The sequence below is a fragment of the Scyliorhinus torazame genome, chromosome 27 (genome assembly GCF_047496885.1).
Source record: "Scyliorhinus torazame isolate Kashiwa2021f chromosome 27, sScyTor2.1, whole genome shotgun sequence".
Taxonomy (NCBI): Eukaryota; Metazoa; Chordata; class Chondrichthyes; order Carcharhiniformes; family Scyliorhinidae; genus Scyliorhinus; species Scyliorhinus torazame.
This window is the reverse complement of record NC_092733.1, coordinates 33,529,730-33,550,435: the sequence shown is the minus strand read 5'-3', so window position 1 is coordinate 33,550,435 and position 20,706 is coordinate 33,529,730. Positions and strand designations below refer to the sequence as shown.

At 50.8% G+C, this 20,706-nt stretch overlaps 1 protein-coding gene across 3 annotated transcripts in view; it reads left to right on the top strand.

Annotated features, from left to right (window-relative positions):
* The first annotated feature begins 976 nt into the window (after nucleotides 1–976).
* LOC140403345 (oncoprotein-induced transcript 3 protein-like) overlaps nucleotides 977–20,706 on the top strand; it is a 162,189-nt gene continuing 142,459 nt past the window's right edge. For 2 of the 3 annotated variants that reach the window (XM_072491243.1, XM_072491242.1), the window contains exon 1: nucleotides 977–1,246. Coding sequence is in view for 1 of the 3 variants with exons in the window: in XM_072491239.1 (XP_072347340.1) it covers nucleotides 19,118–19,120 (3 nt within the window). In the remaining 2 variants the exon portion in view is untranslated. Of the gene's footprint in view, nucleotides 1,247–19,023; nucleotides 19,121–20,706 lie in introns of those variants that run through there. The other variant, XM_072491239.1, reaches the window with a different exon arrangement.

Sequence of the window (20,706 nt, the reverse complement as noted above, 5' to 3'; positions counted from 1 at the left end):
CACGGATCATGCCCCTTCCATCGCCACCAGAACCAAACCACAGCCAGGGCACCACTAACAAAGATGTTGAATGTTATATTTGCAAGAATGAAAAAAAACCAAGCACTGCATGAAGTACAACAAATGGTAAAGTAGAGACTTCGGCAACAGCATCACCTCCAACAGTCCAAGGTGAACCAGTGTGACCCCAAATCTCCACAGCTGAACCGGCTTGAGGACCAGCCCATTCTTGAGGCGGTCACCCATTAGACTGGACTTATAACGCTGTTAATACGTTCAAAAAGTCAAACACTTCTGTATTATAACCTGTTGTTGTTTATTGTTCCAGATATCGTCTGACCAGACCAATGTTCAAGTTTTTTTTTCTCTCGCATCCAAGTTTTGTTATGGTACAACCTTGTTAGTGTGACGCACCCGACATCGCCCCATGTAAATAGTTACGTCATAAACACACGCTGTACACAACACAAACGCACACTCTTAGATGCACTCACGACACAATTATATTTATAACCACGTAGGCACTTGTCTTTGTAAAAAGGGGGGATGTCATGATATTCAAACACACACATCATGATAGACACACCAACAGACAAATCAGAACACACAACACCACAACCAATGACAAAGATATAAAAGCACAGACACGACCCCTGGTGGTCAGTAAGAGCTGCAGAGGAGAACCAGGACACATCTATTGCCAAACACACTCAGGGAGACAGCACGTACAGAGTATCCAGAACGAACTGTATTATAAGAGTTATAATAAAATAGAGTTGTACCACATACAACTGTGTTGGCTCATCTGTGCACCAGAGCACCCAACACCACACGCCCTGTCCCCACAACCCCCGACATTCCTTTCTAGATTCTGTCTAACTCAGCCTCGGGTATATTCAATGACACAGTCTCCCACTCTCTCTGGGATAGAGAATTCCAAAGATTCACAATCGTCTGAGAGATGGAATTCCTCCCCATCTCCGTTTGGAACAGGTAGGATTGGACGGAGCCTGGAGTGGACGGACCCATCTGGCCGTGACCATGTGTATCTCCGCTGCGCTCCCTCTGCAGGGTTGCTGAAGTTGCCTCCCTGGAGCAGAATACCCAGTCCGGGGGAACGACAATCGTTTCCTCCTCACCAGATGGATGGCCCGTGGGACCACCAGCTCGACCAGCGTCTGTAGTTGCTGAGGTGCGGAGTGCCACATTCCAGCAGGAACAGTGGGTCAGATTTAACGTTGGTCAGGTAACTCAGGGGAGCGACTCATCGCAAAGTGTCTTTGATGCTTCACACATTAATTGATGCAATTTTAAAACCCATTTTTACACAGGGGACTTGCCAGTGTCAGAGTCCGGAGTGTGGACACGTGCGAGCTCCAGTTGTTGGATGTGCTGCACACAGGCTGGGCTGAGAAAACAGCTCTGGTCAGTATCGGGCCTGTACCCCTGACTGGGAGACAATGGGGGGGGGGGGGGGGGGGGGCCGGGGCCCTGCCCCCATCATTGTACTCAGTGGGTGTTCGGGTCTCAGGACCGTCTTCACCTGGGGTGTCCCGATCCTGGGGCTGAAATGATCAAGTCCCAAACATTAAACTGGTCAAATTGCAAAATAATTAAAGTTGTTGTTTTAGATACACTGTCCTTTCCCCCTCTGGGACTGGGTCACAGTGTGTTAGATACACTGTCCTTTCCCTCTCTGGGACTGGGTGTCACAGTGTGTTAGATACACTGTCCTTTCCCTCTCTGGGACAGGGTGTCACAGTGTGTTAGATACACTGTCCTTTCCCCCTCTGGGACTGTGTCACAGTGTGTTTGATACACTGTCCTTTCCCTCTCTGGGACTGGGTGTCACAGTGTGTTAGATACACTGTCCTCTCCCTGTCTGGGACTGGGTGTGAGTGTGTTAGATACACTGTCATTTCCCTCTCTGGGACTGGGTGTCACAGTGAGTTAGATACACTGTCCTTTCCCTCTCTGGGACTGGGTGTCACAGTGTGTTAGATACACTGTCCTTTCCCTCTCTGGGACTGGGCGTCACAGTGTGTTAGATACACTGTCTTTTCCCTCTCTGGGGCTGGGTGTCACAGTGAGTTAGATACACTGTCCTTTCCCTCTCTGGGTCTGGGTGTCACAGTGTGTTAGATACACTGTCCTTTCCCTCTCTGGGTCTGGGTGTCACTGTGTGTTCAATACACTGTCCTTTCCCTCTCTGGGACTGGGTGTGAGTGTGTTTGATACACTGTCCTTTCCCTCTCTGGGACTGGGTTTGAGTGTGTTAGATACACTGTCCTTTCCCCCTCTGGGACTGGGTGTGAGTGTGTTAGATACACTGTCCTTTCCCTCTCTGGGACTGGGTGTGAGTGTGTTAAATACACTGTCCTTTCCCTCTCTTGGACAAGGTGTCACAGTGTGTTAGATACACTGTCCTTTCCCTCTCTGGGACTGTGTGTCGCCAAAATGAAAGAACCTATAATTTATGGGATCTTAACCTGTCGAACTACGCCAAGTTTGGGGGAAGCTTAGTTGATGAATCAAGTCCTGGCGCAATACGACAAGTTGTAAGATTTGTACTATTTCTGGACTATGCCAAGTTGTTCGATTCCTTGTATTATTCGACTGTGTATAGTTGAAGGAATTTATATTATCTCTGCTATTCGGTTATCAGTAGCACTTTGCGAATACTGGAACTCAGCAGAAATTTGCAGTTAAAACTTCTGAGGTGCCAAAAAGAATTGTTTTATTTGTAGTCGCTTGATTACAATTTGAAAGTCATTTAAAAGGCAATTCGTAGACAATTCGAAGCTTTCAGAGAATTACAGACATTATCTTTCTTTGCTTAGGCAGACAGCTCGAAAGTAACTTTTAAAAGGTCAAAGTCTGGCAATGAAACATGAAGAGAGAGAGAGAGCTAATCTTCAGCTAAACTCAAACTCCAAGTCAAAAGTGGACTAACATCACTGACACAGACTGGTAGACTGACAGAACACCCAAAAGACATCTCATAAGATGGAGACTATTAAGGACAAAACTGACTAAACTAACAGAAAGACAAACTGACAGAATCAAAGATAGAATTAAGGACAGACAACACCAAAAGACAACACAGCACAACACACGAGACAACACAACAACACTAAAATGGCGGGCGGAAACTTTTCAGTTATACACTTTCATATCTGTCTTAAGTCATCTAATTACACCCCAATATAATCCAAATTGGTTTGGGTTAGACTCAAACACATTTGATTTGATGGCAAGCCGTCCATCTTCAATGTGCAACATTAGCTTTTCGGACCCAGCTGTTATCTGCATTGAGAACAATGGTGCCTTCATGTTGCTATGGTATTCAGTCCTTGTCCTTGACAATTAGCACACGCAGTGTCAAATTGTCTTGCAACTATGCTGTTCTAATGTCACACTGACTCTGAAAATATGCATTTGCCAGAACAACGGACCTCAGTAAAAGTGAATTATGCTGTATAAATGGGTATTTAAATCTGGGGCTCAACATTTATGCTTAAACAGCTATCTTTTACCTATACTAGTTGTATTCAAAATACCTGGCTTCTTCAACAGTGCGCTAGATACACTGTCCTTTCCCACTCTGGGACTGGGTGTCACAGTGTGTTAGATACACTGTCCTTTCCCCCTCTGGGACTGGGTGTCACAGTGTGTTAGATACACTGTCCTTTCCCTCTCTGGGACTGGGTGTCACAGTGTGTTAGATACACTGTCCTTTCCCACTCTGGGACTGGGTGTCACAGTGTGTTAGATACACTGTCCTTTCCCTCTCTGGGACTGGGTGTCACACTGTGTTAGATACACTGTCCTTTCCCTCTCTGGGACTGGGTGTCACAGTGTGTTAGATACACTGTCCTTTCCCTCTCTGGGACTGGGTGTCACAGTGTGTTAGATACACTGTCCTTTCCCACTCTGGGACTGGGTGTCACAGTGTGTTAGATACACTGACCTTTCCCTCTCTGGGACTAGGTGTCACAGTGTGTTAGATACACTGTCCTTTCCCTCACTGGGACTGGGTGTCACAGTGTGTTAGATACACTGTCCTTTCCCTCTCTATGACTGGGTGTCACAGTGTGTTTGATACACTGTCTTTTCCCTCTCTGGGACTGGGTGTCACAGTGTGTTAGATACACTGTCCTTTCCCTCTCTGGGACTTGGTGTCACAGTGTGTTAGATACACTGTCTTTTCCCTCTCTGGGACTGGGTGTCACAGTGAGTTAGATACACTGTCTTTTCCCTCTCTGGGACTGGGTGTCACAGTGTGTTAGATACACTGTCCTTTCCCTCTCTGGGACTGGGTGTCACAGTGTGTTTGATACACTGTCTTTTCCCTCTCTCGGACTGGGTGTGAGTGTGTTAGATACTCTGTCCTTTCCCCCTATGGAACTGTGTGTCACAGTGTGTTAGATACACTGTTCTTTCCCCCTCTGGGACTGGGTGTCACAGTGTGTTAGATACACTGTTCTTTCCCCCTCTGGGACTGGGTGTCACAGTGTGTTCAATACACTGTCCTTTCCCTCTCTGGGACTGGGTGTCACAGTGTGTTAGATACACTGTTCTTTCCCCCTCTGGGACTGGGTGTCACAGTGTGTTAGATACACTGTCCTTTCCCACTCTGGGACTGGGTGTCACAGTGTGTTCAATACACTGTTCTTTCCCCCTCTGGGACTGGGTGTCACAGTGCGTTAGATACAGTGTCCATTCCCTCTCTGGGACTGGGTGTCATAGTGTGTTAGATACCCTGTCCTTTCCCCCTCTGGGACTGGGTGTCACAGTGTGTTAGATACACTGTCCTTTCCCTCTCTGGGACTGGGTGTGAGTGTGTTAGATACACTGTCCTTTCCCTCTCTGGGACTGGGTGTCACAGTGTGTTAGATACACTGTCCTTTCCCCCCTCTGGGACTGGGTGTCACAGTGTGTTAGTTACACTGTCCTTTCCCACTCTGGCACTGGGTGTCACAGTGTTTTAGATACACTGTCCTTTCCCTCTCTGGGACTGGGTGTCACAGTGTGTTAGATACACTGTCCTTTCCCTCTCTGGGACTGGGTGTCTGTGGTAATATGTATTGGGGGTCATGTTGGACTGGAAGCCCTAATGTCATTGGCTGACAGATCCCGGGTCCTGGTTGGCCGTTGACCTCTAGCTCCGCCCTGAAGGCGGAGTATAAGAAGCCGGAGTCCTCCCCCGCAGGCCATTCTACTATCGAGCTGCGGGGGAACAGACACGCTTAATAAAGCCTCATCGACTTCACTCTATTCGTCTCACCGAGTCTTTGTGCGCTACAATTTATTAAGCGTGCCTAAAAAGGACTATGGAGCTCAGGATCATTCCGGAATGCCTGAGGATCAGCCCCCACGCAGTGAACGCGGCAGCAGCCTTCAAGCACTGGCAGACTTGCTTCGAGGCCTACCTCAGAACGGCCACCGGCCGGGTCACAGAAGACCAAAAACTACAGGTCCTGCACTCGAGGGTAAGCATGGAGATCTTCTCCCTCATCGAAGACTTGGAGGATTTCCAGACGGCGTTCGCAGCACTGAAAAGTCTCTCTGTCCGCCCAGTTAACCAAATCTACGCTCGCTACCAGCTCGCAACGAGACGGCAAAGTCCCGGAGAATCGATGGACGAATTCTACGCCGCGCTGCTGATTTTGGGACGAGCCTGCAGCTGCCCTTCGGTGAACGCAAATGAACACACGGACATGTTAATGCGCGATGCTTTTGTGGCAGGTATGAATTCCTCCCAAATCCGCCAAAGACTTCTAGAAAGAGAGTTGCTAGGACTCTCAGAGGCCCGGGCCCTAGCAGCCTCCCTAGACGTGGCCGCGCGTAATACCCGTGCTTACTGCCCCGACCGCGCGGCAGCCCATTGGGCTCCGTACGTACCCGTCGCGACAAACCCACCACCACCCCCGGACACCCCACAGGCTTGCGCGGTCCAAACGCCAAGTCGCACCGGGGGTGCCCGCTGCTATTTCTGCGGCCAGGCGAAACAACCCCGGCAGCGCTGCCCGGCCCGCGCAGCGATCTGCAAGAGCTGCGGGAAAAAGGGCCATTTCGCGGTTGTGTGCCGGTCCCGCGAGGTCGCCGCTGTCCCGGGAGACCAGGGAGCCCTGCAAGCCGTTTACGCTCCCCAACCCCCCCCAGCGCATCATGTACGACCCGCAGGCGCAGCCGCTCTGGGTCCCGACCACCGCGGTCCCGGGAGAACAGGGAGACCTACACGCCGCTTACGCTCCCCAACCCCCCCCGGACCCCATGTATGACCCGCCGGCACTACCACTTTGGGTCCCGACCACCACTCCCCACGGAGAAGAGGGAGTTCTGGCCGTCTCTAACGCCCCCCTAACCCCCCCTCCCCCGCACCCCATGTATGACCCGCCGGCGCTACAACTTGGGTCCCGACCACCGCTGTCCCCGGAGATGAGGGAGCCCCGCGCGGTCCTAACGCTCCCCAACCCCCCCAGCGCCCCATGTGCGACCTGCAGACGCCGCCATTTTAGGTCCCGGCCACCACGAGGGGAGGAAGGGCTCCGCCATCTTGGACCACCCCAAACCTCTACGACGCGTGGGGGTGGCCATTTTGTCCACCACCGCCGCCATCTTGTGACCCCCCCAGCCATGTGCGATGCATGGGGGCGGCCATTTTGTTCATCCCCGACTCCATCTTGGACGGCAACAACGGACCCTACTCCACTACTACAACCACGTCTCGCTTCAATTACGCTCGATCAAGCTCAGCCCCGGACACTCCAGACGACGACGACAACGGTGCTAATAAACGGCCACGAGACACCATGCCTAGTCGACTCCGGGAGCACGGAGAGCTTTATCCACCCCGACACGGTAAGACGCTGTTCCTTGACCACCTATCCCAGCGCACAAAAGATTTCCCTAGCTGCAGGATCCCACTCTGTACAGATCCAAGGATTCTGCATAGTTACCCTAACGGTGCAGGGGAGGGAGTTCAAAAACTACAAACTAAACGTCCTTCGCCAACTCTGCGCCCCCACCTTACTGGGATTAGATTTCCAATGCAATCTACAGAGCCTTACGTTCAAATTCGGCGGCCCAATACCCCCACTCACTATCTGCGGCCTCGCAACCCTCAAGGTGCAACCCCCGTCCTTGTTTGCGAACCTCACCCCGGATTGCAAACCCGTCGCCACTAGGAGCAGACGGTACAGCGCCCAGGACCGGACCTTCATTCGGTCCGAAGTCCAGCGGCTACTAAAGGAGGGCATAATCCAGGCCAGCAATAGTCCCTGGAGAGCGCAGGTGGTAGTAGTGAAGACAGGGGAGAAACAAAGGATGGTCATTGACTATAGCCAGACCATCAACAGGTACACACAACTAGACGCGTACCCTCTCCCCCGCATATCCGACATGGTCAATCAGATTGCCCAATATAAAGTCTTCTCCACCGTAGACCTCAAATCCGCCTACCATCAGCTCCCCATCCGCCCAAGTGACCGCAAGTACACAGCCTTCGAGGCAGACGGGCGATTATACCATTTCCTAAGGGTCCCATTTGGCGTCACAAACGGGGTCTCGGTCTTCCAACGGGAGATGGACCGAATGGTTGATCAACATGGGTTGCGGGCCACGTTCCCGTATCTCGACAATGTAACCATCTGCGGCCACGACCAGCAGGACCATGACGCCAACCTCCAAAAATTCCTCCAGACCGCCAAAGCCTTGAACCTCACGTACAACGAGGACAAGTGCGTTTTTAGCACCAATCGGCTAGCAATTCTGGGCTACGTAGTGCGCAATGGGATAATAGGCCCCGACCCCGAACTTATGCGCGCCCTCGTGGAATTCCCCCTCCCGCACTGCCCAAAAGCCCTGAAACGCTGCCTGGGGTTTTTTTCAGACTACACCCAGTGGGTCCCCCAGTACGCAGACAAGGCCCGCCCCCTAATACAGACCACGACCTTCCCTCTGTCGACAGAGGCTTGCCAGGCCTTCAGCCGCATCAAAGCGGATATCGCAAAGGCCACGATGCGCGCTATCGACGAGTCCCTCCCCTTCCAGGTCGAGAGCGACGCCTCCGACGTAGCTCTAGCGGCCACCCTTAACCAAGCGGGCAGACCCGTGGCCTTTTTCTCCCGGACCCTCCACGCCTCAGAAATCCGCCACTCCTCAGTGGAAAAGGAAGCCCAAGCCATAGTGGAAGCTGTGCGACATTGGAGGCATTACCTGGCCGGCAGGAGATTCACTCTCCTCATTGACCAACGGTCGGTAGCTTTCATGTTCGATAATGCACTGCGGGGCAAAATCAAAAACGACAAGATCTTAAGGTGGAGGATCGAGCTCTCCACCTTCAACTACGAGATTTTGTATTGTCCCGGAAAGCTGAACGAGCCGTCCGATGCCCTATCCCGCGGCACATGTGCCAACGCACAAATTAACCGCCTCCAAACCCTCCACGAGGACCTCTGCCACCCGGGGGTCACTCGGCTTTTCCACTTTATCAAGTCCCGCAACCTCCCATACTCCTTAGAGGAGGTCCGTACAGTCACAAGGGACTGCCACATCTGCGCGGAATGCAAACCGCATTTTTTCAGGCCGGTTGGTGCGCACCTGATTAAGGCTTCCCGCCCGTTTGAACGCCTTAGTCTCGATTTCAAAGGGCCCCTCCCCTCCACCGACCGCAACGCATATTTTTTTAATGTGGTGGACGAATACTCCCGCTTCCCATTCGCCATTCCCTGCTCTGACATGACCGTGGCCACAGTCATTAAAGCCCTGAACAGCATCTTCACGCTGTTCGGTTACCCCGCATACGTCCACAGCGACAGGGGGTCCTCTTTCACGAGTGACGAGCTGCGCCAGTTCCTGCTCAGTAAGGGCATAGCCTCAAGCAGGACGACCAGCTACAACCCCCGGGGGAACGGGCAGTAGAGAGGGAGAACGGCACGGTCTGGAAGGCCGTCCTACTGGCCCTACGGTCCAGGGACCTCCCAGTTTCACGGTGGCAGGAGGTCCTCCCGGACGCTCTCCACTCCATCCGGTCGTTATTATGTACGAGCACTAATCTAACGCCTCATGAGCGTCTCCTTGTCTTCCCTAGGAGGTCCTCCTCTGGAACGTCGCTGCCGACCTGGCTGGCGGCCCCAGGACCCATCCTGCTCCGAAAGCATGTGCGGGCACATAAGGCGGACCCGTTGGTCGAAAGGGTTCACCTCCTCCACGCGAACCCGCAGTACACTTACGTGGAGTACCCCGACGGCCGACAGGACACGGTCTCCCTGCGGGATCTGGCGCCCGCCGGCAACACACACACCCCCCCGACACCATCAACCCAACCGCCCCCCCTTCCTGCCACCGCCGCACCCCGTGACCACCCCCTTCCCAGGAGGATCGGTTCCCCTCCCCTCAGGCCCGACCAAGAATAAAGCCCAAGCTGAAACCGTAAGGCTCCCGGAGACGACAACACCTGGGACTGGGTGTCACAGTGTGTTAGATACACTGTCCTTTCCCCCTCTGGGACTGTTGTCACAGTGTGTTAGATATACTGTCCTTTCCCCCTCTGGGACTGGGTGTCAGTGTGTTAGATACAGTGTCCGTTCCCTCTCTGGGACTGGGTGTCACAGTGTGTTAGATTCACTGTCCTTTCCCTCTCTGGGACTGGGTGTCATAGAGTTTTAGATAAACTGAGATTATTTCTCTGCTGTCTCCAATTCTCACATAGAGCAATGAACAATACAGGCCCTTCGGCCCTCCAAGTCTGCGCTGATCACGTGATCCTATCTGGACCAATCGCCTGTATCCTTCTATACCCAGTCTGTTCATGTGCCTATCCAGTTAAGTCTTAAAGGTGGCTAATCTGTCTGCCTCAACCCCCTCACTGGGCCGTGCATTCCAGGCCACCAACACCCTCTGTGTAAAAACTTTCCCCGCACATCTCCACTGAACCTTTTCCCCCCTCACCTTGAGCCTGTGCCCTCTTGTAATTGTCATTTCCACCCTGGGAAAAAGCCTCCAACTGTTACCCCATCTGTACCCCTCATAATTTTATAAACTTCTATCAGGTCGCCCCTCAGTCTCCGTCTCTCTCGGGAGAACAATCCCAGTTTATTCAACCTCTCCTCATAGCTAATACCCTCCATACCAGGCAAAATCCTGGTAAACGTTTCCTGCTCCCTCTGCAAAGCCTCCCCATCCTTCTGGCAATGCGATGACCAGAATTGGACACAGTTTTCCAAATGTGGCCTAACCAACGTTCTACATAATTGTAACATAATTTTTGAGCTTTTGTCCTCTGAAAGCAAGCAGTCCGTATGCTTTCTCCATCACCATTTCACCTGTGCTGCCACTTTGAAGGATTTGTGGACCTGCACGCCCAGATCTCTGTGTCTCTATGCTCCTGATGGTGCTGCCATGTATTTTTTTTCAATAAATAGAGTATCCAATTCATTTCTTCCGATTAAGGGGCAATTTAACGTGGCCAATCCACCTACTCTGCACATCACGGACAGTGACCCAGAGCCGGGATGGAACCTGGGACCTCGGCGTCGTGAGGCAACCGTGCTAATCACTTGCGCCACCGTGGAACTCATACTGCCATGTATTCTGCAGCTCCCACCTGAATTGGACCTGCCAAAAACCCAAACCTTTCATTTGTCCGGGTTAAATTCCATCTGCCATTTCGCTGCCCAATTTTGCAGCCGATCTATATCCTGCTGTATTCTCTGACTATCCGCAACTCCTGCAATCTTAATATCATCGCAAACTTGCTAATCGGACCCGCTACATTTTCTTCCAAGTCGTTTATATATATTACAAAGAACAGAGGTCCCAGAACTGATCCCTGTGGAATTCCATTAGTTACAGATCTCCATTCGGAAAAACACCCTTCCACTGCTACCCTCGGTCTTCTGTGGCCAAGCCCGTTCTGGATCCATCCAGCTAGTTCCCCCATGACCCCATGACCCCATGTGATCTAATCTTTTGCACCAGCCAGCCATGAGGGACCTTATCAAATGCTTTGCTGAAGTCCATGTAGACAACATCCACAGCCCTTCCCTCGTCAATTATTTTTGTCACCGCTTCAAAACATTCAATCAAATTAGTGAGACATGACCTCCCTCGTACTAAACAATACTGTCTGTCGCTAATCAGACCATTTACTCCCAAATGTGCAGCGATGCTGGGCGGGATTCTCCGAGCAGAAATCGCGCTCGGCGCGGGGGCGGAGAATGGAACATCAGATCCGCGATCGGGTCGGAAGCCTTGCCACGATTCTCCACGGTCCGGTGAGTTGCCGCCAGTCGGGCGGCCCAAGTTGATTTGGCGGCGATCGGGGGCCATTGAAAGAGGCCCTCACAGCGATTCTCCGCTGGCAACTGGCCGAGTTCCCGCTGGCGTGGTTCCCTCGTGGCTCCACCTGGCGGGAGCTCGGAGTGGCCACTGCGGGCAGAGTCCGCAGCCGCCCTGGTAGGGGGCGGGGGGATCGGTCACTGGGGGGGGGGGGCCTCCAGGGCGACCAGGCTCACCATCAGGGGCCACCGTCGGCGGGCACACTCGATCTTGGGGGTGGGGGGGGAGGGAGGGAGGGAGGGGGCCTCTATTGTGGGGGCCGGCCCGCTGTATGGGTCCGCCATGTTACGCGGACCCGTGACCGGTCGAGCAGGGATCCGTATCGGCAGCTGTGTGGACTACTCCGGGGCCCTGCGAGCCCACTTCAAAACGCAGAATCCCTCTGGACTGTCACAGAGCGATTGGCGCCCGTTTTCCCGTGGGCGGGTGGTCATTGCCCCATTATCAGTGAATTCCGTCCCCTATCTCTGAGAACCTTTTCCAACATTTTCACTGTCACTGACGTCAAGCTCACTGGCCTATAATTTCCCGGATTATCCTTGCAACCCTTCTTCAATAACGGTACAACATTGGCGACCCTCCAATCGTCGGGGATCTCACCTGTGGCAATCAGGACACAAAGATTTGTGTCAGAGGCCCAGCAATTTCATCTCTTGGCAGACAGGCTGCTTGCATCCTATCCACTTTACAACTGGTTTTCCGTGTTCCAACTTGACTTGTGTCCATTCCTCTGACGTGTTTCGAACACATTCTCCACAATTATCATAAATGAGTGATTAGGAACAGGAAGTGGAATGTTCGGAATTGGGCGTCACGGTGGTTAGCACTGTTGCCTCACAGCGGCAGGACCCGGGTTTGATTCCGACCTCGAGTGACTGTCTGTGTGGAGTTTGTACCTTCTCCCTGTGTCAGCGTGGGTTCCCGCCGGGAGCTCCGGTTTGCTCCCACTGTCCATAGATATGGATTGGCTTTGCCATATTGGCCATAGGTGGCGTTACGGAGCTGGGGTGTGCTGTGGGCCGAGGGAGGGTGCTCTTTCAATGGGTCGGTGCAGATTTGATGGGCCAAATGGCGTCATTCTGCACGGCAGGGATTCTATTGTATTCTTATTGAAATAGCAACACTCCTGGTTCATGAACCGCTCCGTCCCTTTTAACCAGAATCAGTCCGCTCAGAGAGTAGTGGTGGGAGGGAGTGTCTCAAAATGGAGAAAGGTGACTAGTGGTGTTCCACAGGGATCCGTGTTCGGACCACTGTTGTTTGTGATATACATAAATGATCTGGACGCAGGTATAGGTGGTCTGATTAGCAAGTTTGCAGATGATACTAAGATTGGTGGAGTTGCAGATAGCGAGGAGGACTGTCAGAGAATACAGCAAAATATAGATAGATTGGAGAGTTAGAACATAGAACATAGAAAATACAGCACAGAACAGGCCCTTCGGCCCACGATGTTGTGCCGAAGCTTTGTCCTAGATTAATCATAGATTATCATTGGATTTACAGTGCAGAAGGAGGCCATTCGGCCCTTTGAGTCTGCACCGGCTCTTGAAAAGAGCACCCTACCCAAACTCAACACCTCCACCCAACACCAAGGGCAATTTTGGACATTAAGGGCAATTTATCATTGGCCAATTCACCTAACCTGCACATCTTTGGACTGAGGGAGGAAACCGGAGCACCCGGAGGAAACCCACGCAGACACAAACAAGAACAAAGAACAAAGAAATGTACAGCATAGGAACAGGCCCTTCGGCCCTCCAAGCCCGTGCCGACCATACTGCCCGACTAAACTACAATATTCTACAATTCCTGGGTCCGTATCCTTCTATTCCCATCCTATTCATATATTTGTCAAGATGCCCCTTAAATGTCCCTATCGTCCCTGCTTCCACTACCTCCTCCGGTAGTGAGTTCCAGGCACCCACTACCCTCTGCGTAAAAAACTTGCCTCGTACATCTACTCTAAACTTTGCCCCTCTCACCTTAAACCTATGCCCCCTAGTAATTGACCCCTCTACCCTGGGGAAAAGCCTCTGACTATCCACTCTGTCTATGCCCCTCATAATTTTGTATACCTCTATCAGGTCGCCCCTCAACCTCCTTCGTTCCAGTGAGAACAAACCGAGTTTATTCAATCGCTCCTCATAGCTTATGCCCTCCATACCAGGCAACATTCTGGTAAATCTCTTCTGCACCCTCTCTGAAGCCTCCACATCCTTCTGGTAGTGTGGCCACCAGAATTGAACACTATACTCCAAGTGTGGCCTAACTAAGGTTCTATACAGCTGCAACATGACTTGCCAATTCTTATACTCAATGCCCCGGCCAATGAAGGCAAGCATGCCGTATGCCTTCTTGACTACCTTCTCCACCTGTGTTGCCCCTTTCAATGACCTGTGGACCTGTACTCCTAGATCTCTTTGACTTTCAATACTCTTGAGGGTTCTACCATTCACTGTATATTCCCTACCTGCATTAGCCCTTCCAAAATGCAATACCTCACATTTGTCCGGATTAAACTCCATCTGCCATCTCTCCGCCCAAGTCTCCAGACAATCTAAATCCTGCTGTATCCTCAGACAGTCCTCATCGCTTCCGCAATTCCACCAACCTTTGTGTCGTCTGCAAACTTACTAATCAGACCAGTTACATTTTCCTCCAAATCATTTATATATACTACAAAGAGCAAAGGTCCCAGCACTGATCCCTGTGGAACACCACTGGTCACAGCCCTCCAATTAGAAAAGCATCCCTCCATTGCTACTCTCTGCCTTCTATGGCCTAGCCAGTTCTGTATCCACCTTGCCAGTTCACCCCTGATCCCGTGTGACTTCACCTTTTGTACTAGTCTACCATGAGGGACCTTGTCAAAGGCCTTACTGAAGTCCATGTAGACAACATCTACTGCCCTACCTGCATCAATCATCTTAGTGACCTCCTCGAAAAACTCTATCAAGTTAGTGAGACACGACCTCCCCTTCACAAAACCGTGCTGCCTCACATGGGGAGGACGTGCAGACTCCGCACAGACAGTGACCCAAGCCGGAATCGAACCTGGGACCCTGGAGCTGTGAAGCAATTGTGCTATCCACAATGCTACCGTGCTGCCCTTAAGAACAAATAAATCTACACTATATCATTTTACCGTAATCCATGTACCTATCCAATAGCTGCTTGAAGGTCCCTAATGTTTCCGACTCAACTACTTCCACAGGCAGTGCATTCCATGCCCCCACTACTCTCTGGGTAAAGAACCTACCTCTGATATCCTTCCTATATCTTCCACCTTTCACCTTAAATTTATGTCCCCTTGTAATGGTTTGTTCCACCCGGGGAAAAAGTCTCTGACTGTCTACTCTTATCTATTCCCCTGATCATCTTATAAACCTCTATCAAGTCGCCCCTCATCCTTCTCCGTTCTAATGAGAAAAGGCCTAGCACCCGCAACCTTTCCTCGTAAGACCTACTCTCCATTCCAGGCAACATCCTGGTAAATCTTCTTTGCATCTTTTCCAAAGCTTCCACATCCTTCCTAAAATGAGGCGACCAGAACTGTACACAGTACTCCAAATGTGGCCTTACCAAAGTTTTGTACAGCTGCATCATCACCTCACGGCTCTTAAATTCAATCCCTCTGTTAATGAACGCGAGCACACCATAGGCCTTCTTCACAGCTCTATCCACTTGAGTGGCTTCTTTCAAAGATGTATGAACGTAGACCCCAAGATCTCTCTGCTCCTCCACATTGCCAAGAACTCTACCGTTAACCCTGTATTCCGCATTCATATTTGTCCTTCCAAAATGGACAACGTCACACTTTTCAGGGTTAAACTCCGTCTGCCACTTCTCAGCCCAGCTCTGCATCCTATCTATGTCTCTTTGCAGCCGACAACAGCCCTCCTTACTATCCACAACTCCACCAATCTTCGTATCGTCTGCAAATTTACTGACCCACCCTTCAACTCCCTCATCCAAGTCATTAATGAAAATCACAAACAGCAGAGGACCCAGAACTGATATCTGCGGTACGCCACTGGTAACTGGGATCCAGGCTGAATATTTACCATCCACCACCACTCTCTGACTTCTATCGGTTAGCCAGTTCGTTATCCAACTGGCCAAATTTCCCACTATCCCATGCCTCCTTACTTTCTGCAGAAGCCTACCATGGGGAACCTTATCAAATGCCTTACTAAAATCCATGTACACTACATCCACTGCTTTACCTTCATCCACATGCTTGGTCACCTCCTCAAAGAATTCAATAAGACTTGTAAGGCAAGACCTACCCCTCACAAATCCGTGCTAACTATCCCTAATCAAGCAGTGTCTTTCCAGGTGCTCAGAAATCCTATCCTTCAGTACCCTTTCCATTACTTTGCTTAGCACCGAAGTAAGACTAACTGGCCTGTAATTCCCAGGTTTATCCCTATTCCCTTTTTTGAACAGGGGCACGACATTCGCCACTCTCCAATCCCCTGGTACCACCCCTGTTGACAGTGAGGACGAAAAGATCATTGCCAACGGCTCTGCAATTTCATCTCTTGCTTCCCATAGAATCCTTGGATATATCCGGTCAGGCCCGGGGGACTTGTCTATCCTCAAGTTTTTCAAAATGCCCAACACATCTTCCTTCCTAACAAGTATTTCCTCGAGCTTACCAATCTGTTTCACACTGTCCTCTCCAACAATATCGCCCCTCTCATTTGTATATACAGAACAAAAGTACTCGTTCAAGACCTCTCCTATCTACAGGCAGCACGGTAGCATTGTGGATAGCACAAATGCTTCACAGCTCCAGGGTCCTAGGTTCGATTCCGGCTTGGGTCACTGTCTGTGCGGAGTCTGCACATCCTCCCCGTGTGTGCGTGGGTTTCCTCCGGGTGCTCCGGTTTCCTCCCACGGTCCAAAGATGTGCAGGTTAGGTGGATTGGCCATGCTAAAATTGCCCATAGTGGGGTTACTGGGTTATGGGGATAGGGTGGAGGTGTGGACCTTGGGTGGGGTGCTCTTTCCAAGAGCCGGTGCAGACTCGATGGGCCGAATGGCCTCCTTCTGCACTGTAAATTCTATGAAATTCTATGATCTCTTCAGACTCAATACACAATCTCCCGCTACTGTCCTTGATCGGACCTACCCTCGCTCTAGTCATTCTCATATTTCTCACATATGTGTAAAAGGCCTTGGGGTTTTCCTTGATCCTACCCGCCAAAGATTGTTCATGCCCTCTCTTAGCTCTCCTAATCCCTTTCTTCAGTTCCCTCCTGGCTATCTTGTATCCCTCCAATGCCCTGTCTGAACCTTGTTTCCTCAGCCTTACATAAGTCTCCTTTTTCCTCATAACTAGACATTCAACCTCTCTTGTCAACCATGGTTCCCTCACTCGACCGTCTCTTCCCTGCCTGACAGGGACATACATATCAAGGACACGTAGCACCTGTTCCTTGAACAAGTTCCACATTTCACTTGTGTCCTTCCCTGCCAGCCCATGTTCCCAACTTATGCACTTCAATTCTTGTCTGACAACATCGTATTTACCCTTCCCCCAATTGTAAACCTTGCCCTGTTGCATGTACCTATCCCTCTCCATTACTAAAGTGAAAGTCACAGAATTGTGGTCACTATCTCCAAAATGCTCCCCCACTAACAAATCTATCACTTGCCCTGGTTCATTACCAAGTACTAAATCCAATATTGCCCCTCCTCTGGTCGGACAATCTACATACTGTGTTAGAAAAGCTTCCTGGACACACTCACAAACACCACCCCATCCAAACTATTTGATCTAAAGAGTTTCCACTCAATATTTGGGAAGTTAAAGTCGCCCATGACTACTACCCTATGACTTCTGCACCTTTCCAAAATCTGTTTCCCAATCTGTTCCTCCACATCTCTGCTACTATTGGGGGGCCTATAGAAAACTCCTAACAAGGTGACTGCTCCTTTCCTATTTCTGACTTCAACCCATACTACCTCAATAGGGTGATACTCCTCGAACTGCCTTTCTGCAGCTGTTATACTATCTCTAATTAATAATGCCACCCCCCCACCTCTTTTACCACCCTCCCTAATCTTATTGAAACATCTATAACCAGGGACCTCCAACAACCATTTCTGCCCCTCTTCTATCCAAGTTTCCGTGATGGCCACCACATCGTAGTCCCAAGTACCGATCCATGCCTTAAGTTCACCCACCTTCTTCCTGATGCTTCTTGCATTGAAGTATGCACAGTTCAACCCATCTCCGTGCCTGCAAGTACTCTCCTTTGTCAGTGTTCCCTTCCCCACTGCCTCATTACACGCTTTGGCGTCCTGAATATCGGCTACCTTAGTTGGGCAGAGAAATGGCAGGTGGAGTTCAATCCAGGCAAATGAGAGGTGATGCATTTTGAAAGATCTAATTCAAGAGCGGACTATATGGGCAATGGAAGATTCCTGGGGAAAAATTATGTACAGAGAGATCTGGGAGTTCAGGTCCATTGTACCCTGAAGGTGGCAACGCAGGTCAATAGAGTGGTCAAGAAGGCATACAGCATGCTTGCTTTCATCGGACGGGGTATTGAGTGCAAGAGTCGGCAGGTCATGTTACAGTTGTATAGGACTTTAGTTCGGCCACATTTGGAATACTGCGTGCAGTTCTGGTCGCCACATCACCAAAAGGATGTGGATGCTTTAGATAGGGTGCAGAGGAGGTTCACCAGGATGTTGCCTGGTATGGAGGGTGCTAGCTATGAAGAAAGGTTTAGTAGATTAGGATTGTTTTCGTTGGAAAGTCTGAGGTTGAGGGGGGACCTGATTGAGGTTTACAAAATTATGAGAGGGCAGCACGGTAGCACTGTGGATAGCACAATTGCTTCACAGCTCCAGGGTCCCAGGTTCGATTCCGGCTTGGGTCACTGTCTGTGCGGAGTCTGCACGTCCTCCCCGTGTCTGCGTGGGTTTCCTCCGGGTGCTCCGGTTTCCTCCCACAGTCCAAAGATGTGTAGGTTAGGTGGATTGGCCATGAAAAATTGCCCTTAGTGTCCAAAGTTGCCCTTCGTGTTGGGTGGGGTTACTGGGTTCCGGGGATAGGGTGGAGGTGTTGACCGTGCGTAGGGTGCTCTTTCCAAGAGCCGGTACAGACCCGATGGGCCGAATGGCCTCCTTCTGCACTGTAAATTCTATGAAATCTATGTATGGACAGGGTGGATAGCAACAAGCTTTTTCCAAGAGTGGGGGTGTCAATTACAAGGGGTCACGATTTCAAGGTGAGAGGGGGAAAGTTTAAGGGAGATGTGCGTGGAAAGGTTTTTACGCAGAGGGTGGTGGGTGCCTGGAACGCTTTGCCAGCGGAGGTGGTAGAGGCGGGCACGATAGCATCATTCAAGATGTATCTAGACAGATATATGAATGGGCGGGGAACAGAGGGAAGTAGATCCTTGGAAAATAGGTGACACTTTTGATAAAGGATCTGGATCGGCGCAGGCTGGGAGGGCCGAAGGGCCTGTTCCTGTGCTGTACTTTTCTTTGTTCTTTGTTCTCACTTCCTCCATGTTCACTGCACAATATTGCTGATGTAAATCTTTTTTATTCTTTCCCAGGTTGCTGGGATCCCTGGCTGGGCTCATTTACTGCCCATCACTAACTGCCCCTTGTGAAGGTGGTGATGATCTGCTCTCTCCAGCCCCTGTGCTCCATGTGGTGTAGGTACAGCCACCGTGCTATTAGGGAGCGAGCTCCGGGATTTTGACCAAGTGGCAGTGAAGGAACGGCGATGTAATTCCAAGTCAGGATGGTGAGTGACGTGGAGGGGAATTTGCAGGTGGTGGTGTTCCCATGTGTCTGCTGTCCTTGTCCCCCTCGGTGTTCAGCGGCCGTGTGTTCGGAAGGTGCTGTCTGTGAAATCTGATGGAAGAATGTCACTATCTGCTGCATTTTACACTGAACCTGGGATTCTGTTTCAGATATCGTCACTCCAATTTCTGTAAAGACTCAGGCTGCTCAATGACACACACAGGTGTAAAAAAATAAACTCTCTCCACATTGTTATATCGACCTTTCCAGGTAAATCTGAGGAGAGGTATTGAGAATGTCGCCCTTAACACTGTCTCCATCTATCACTCCCAGGACACATACAGCATTGGGTTAGATAGAGAGCAAATCTCCCTTCACACTGTCCCAACCATTCACTCCCAGCGCAGCGACAGTATGAAGTTAGGAACACAGTAAAGCTCCCATTACACTGGATGTCAAAGTTGAAGTTACCCTATTCTTTCCCTCTCTGGGACTGGGTGTCACAGTGAGTTAGATACACTGTCCTTTCCCTCTCTGGGACTGGGTGTCACACTGTGTTAGATACACTCTCCTTTCCCCCTCAGGGACTGGGTGTCACAGTGTGTTAGATACACTGTCTTTTCCCCCTCTGGGACTGGGTGTCACAGTGTGTTAGATACACTGTCCTTTCCCTCTCTGGGACTGGGTGACACAGTGTGTTAGATACACTGTCCTTTCCCTCTCTGGGACTGGGTGTCAGTGTGTTAGATACACTGTCCTTTCCCTCTCGGGGACTGGGTGTCACACTGTGTTAGATATACTGTCCTTTCCCACTCAGGCACTGGGTGTCACAGTGTGTTAGATACACTGTCCTTTCCCCGTCTGGGACTGGGTGTAATAGTGTGTTAGATACACTGTCCTTTACCTCTCTGGGACTGGGTGTCACAGTGAGTTAGATACACTGTCCTTTCCCTCTCTGGGACTGGGTGTCACAGTGTGTTAGATACACTGTCCTTTACCTCTCTGGGACTGGGTGTCAAAGTGTGTTAGATAAACGGTCCTTTCCCTCTCTGGGACTGGGTGTCACAGTGTGTTAGATACACTGTCCTTTCCCTCTTGGGGACTGGGTGTCACACTGTGTTAGATACACTGTCCTTTCCCTCTCGGGGACTGGGTGTCACATTGTGTTAGATACACTGTCCCTTTCCCCCTCTGGGACTGGGTGTAATAGTGTGTTAGATACACTGTCATTTCTCCCTCTGGGACTGGGTGTCACACTGTGTTAGATACACTGTCCTTTCCCTCTCTGGGATTGGGTGTCACAGTGTGTTAGATACACTGTCCTTTCCCTCTCTGGGACTGGGTGTCACACTCTGTTAGATACACTGTCCTTTCCCTCTCTGGGACTGGGTGTCACACTGTGTTAGACACAATGTCCTTTCCCTCTCTGGGACTGGTGTCACAGTGTATTAGATACACTGTCCTTTCCCTCTCTGGGACTGGGTGTCACAGTGTGTTAGATACACTGTCCACTCCCTCTCTGGGACTGGGTGTCACAGTGTGTTAGTTACACTGTCCTTTCCCTCTCTGGGACTGCATGTGAGTGTG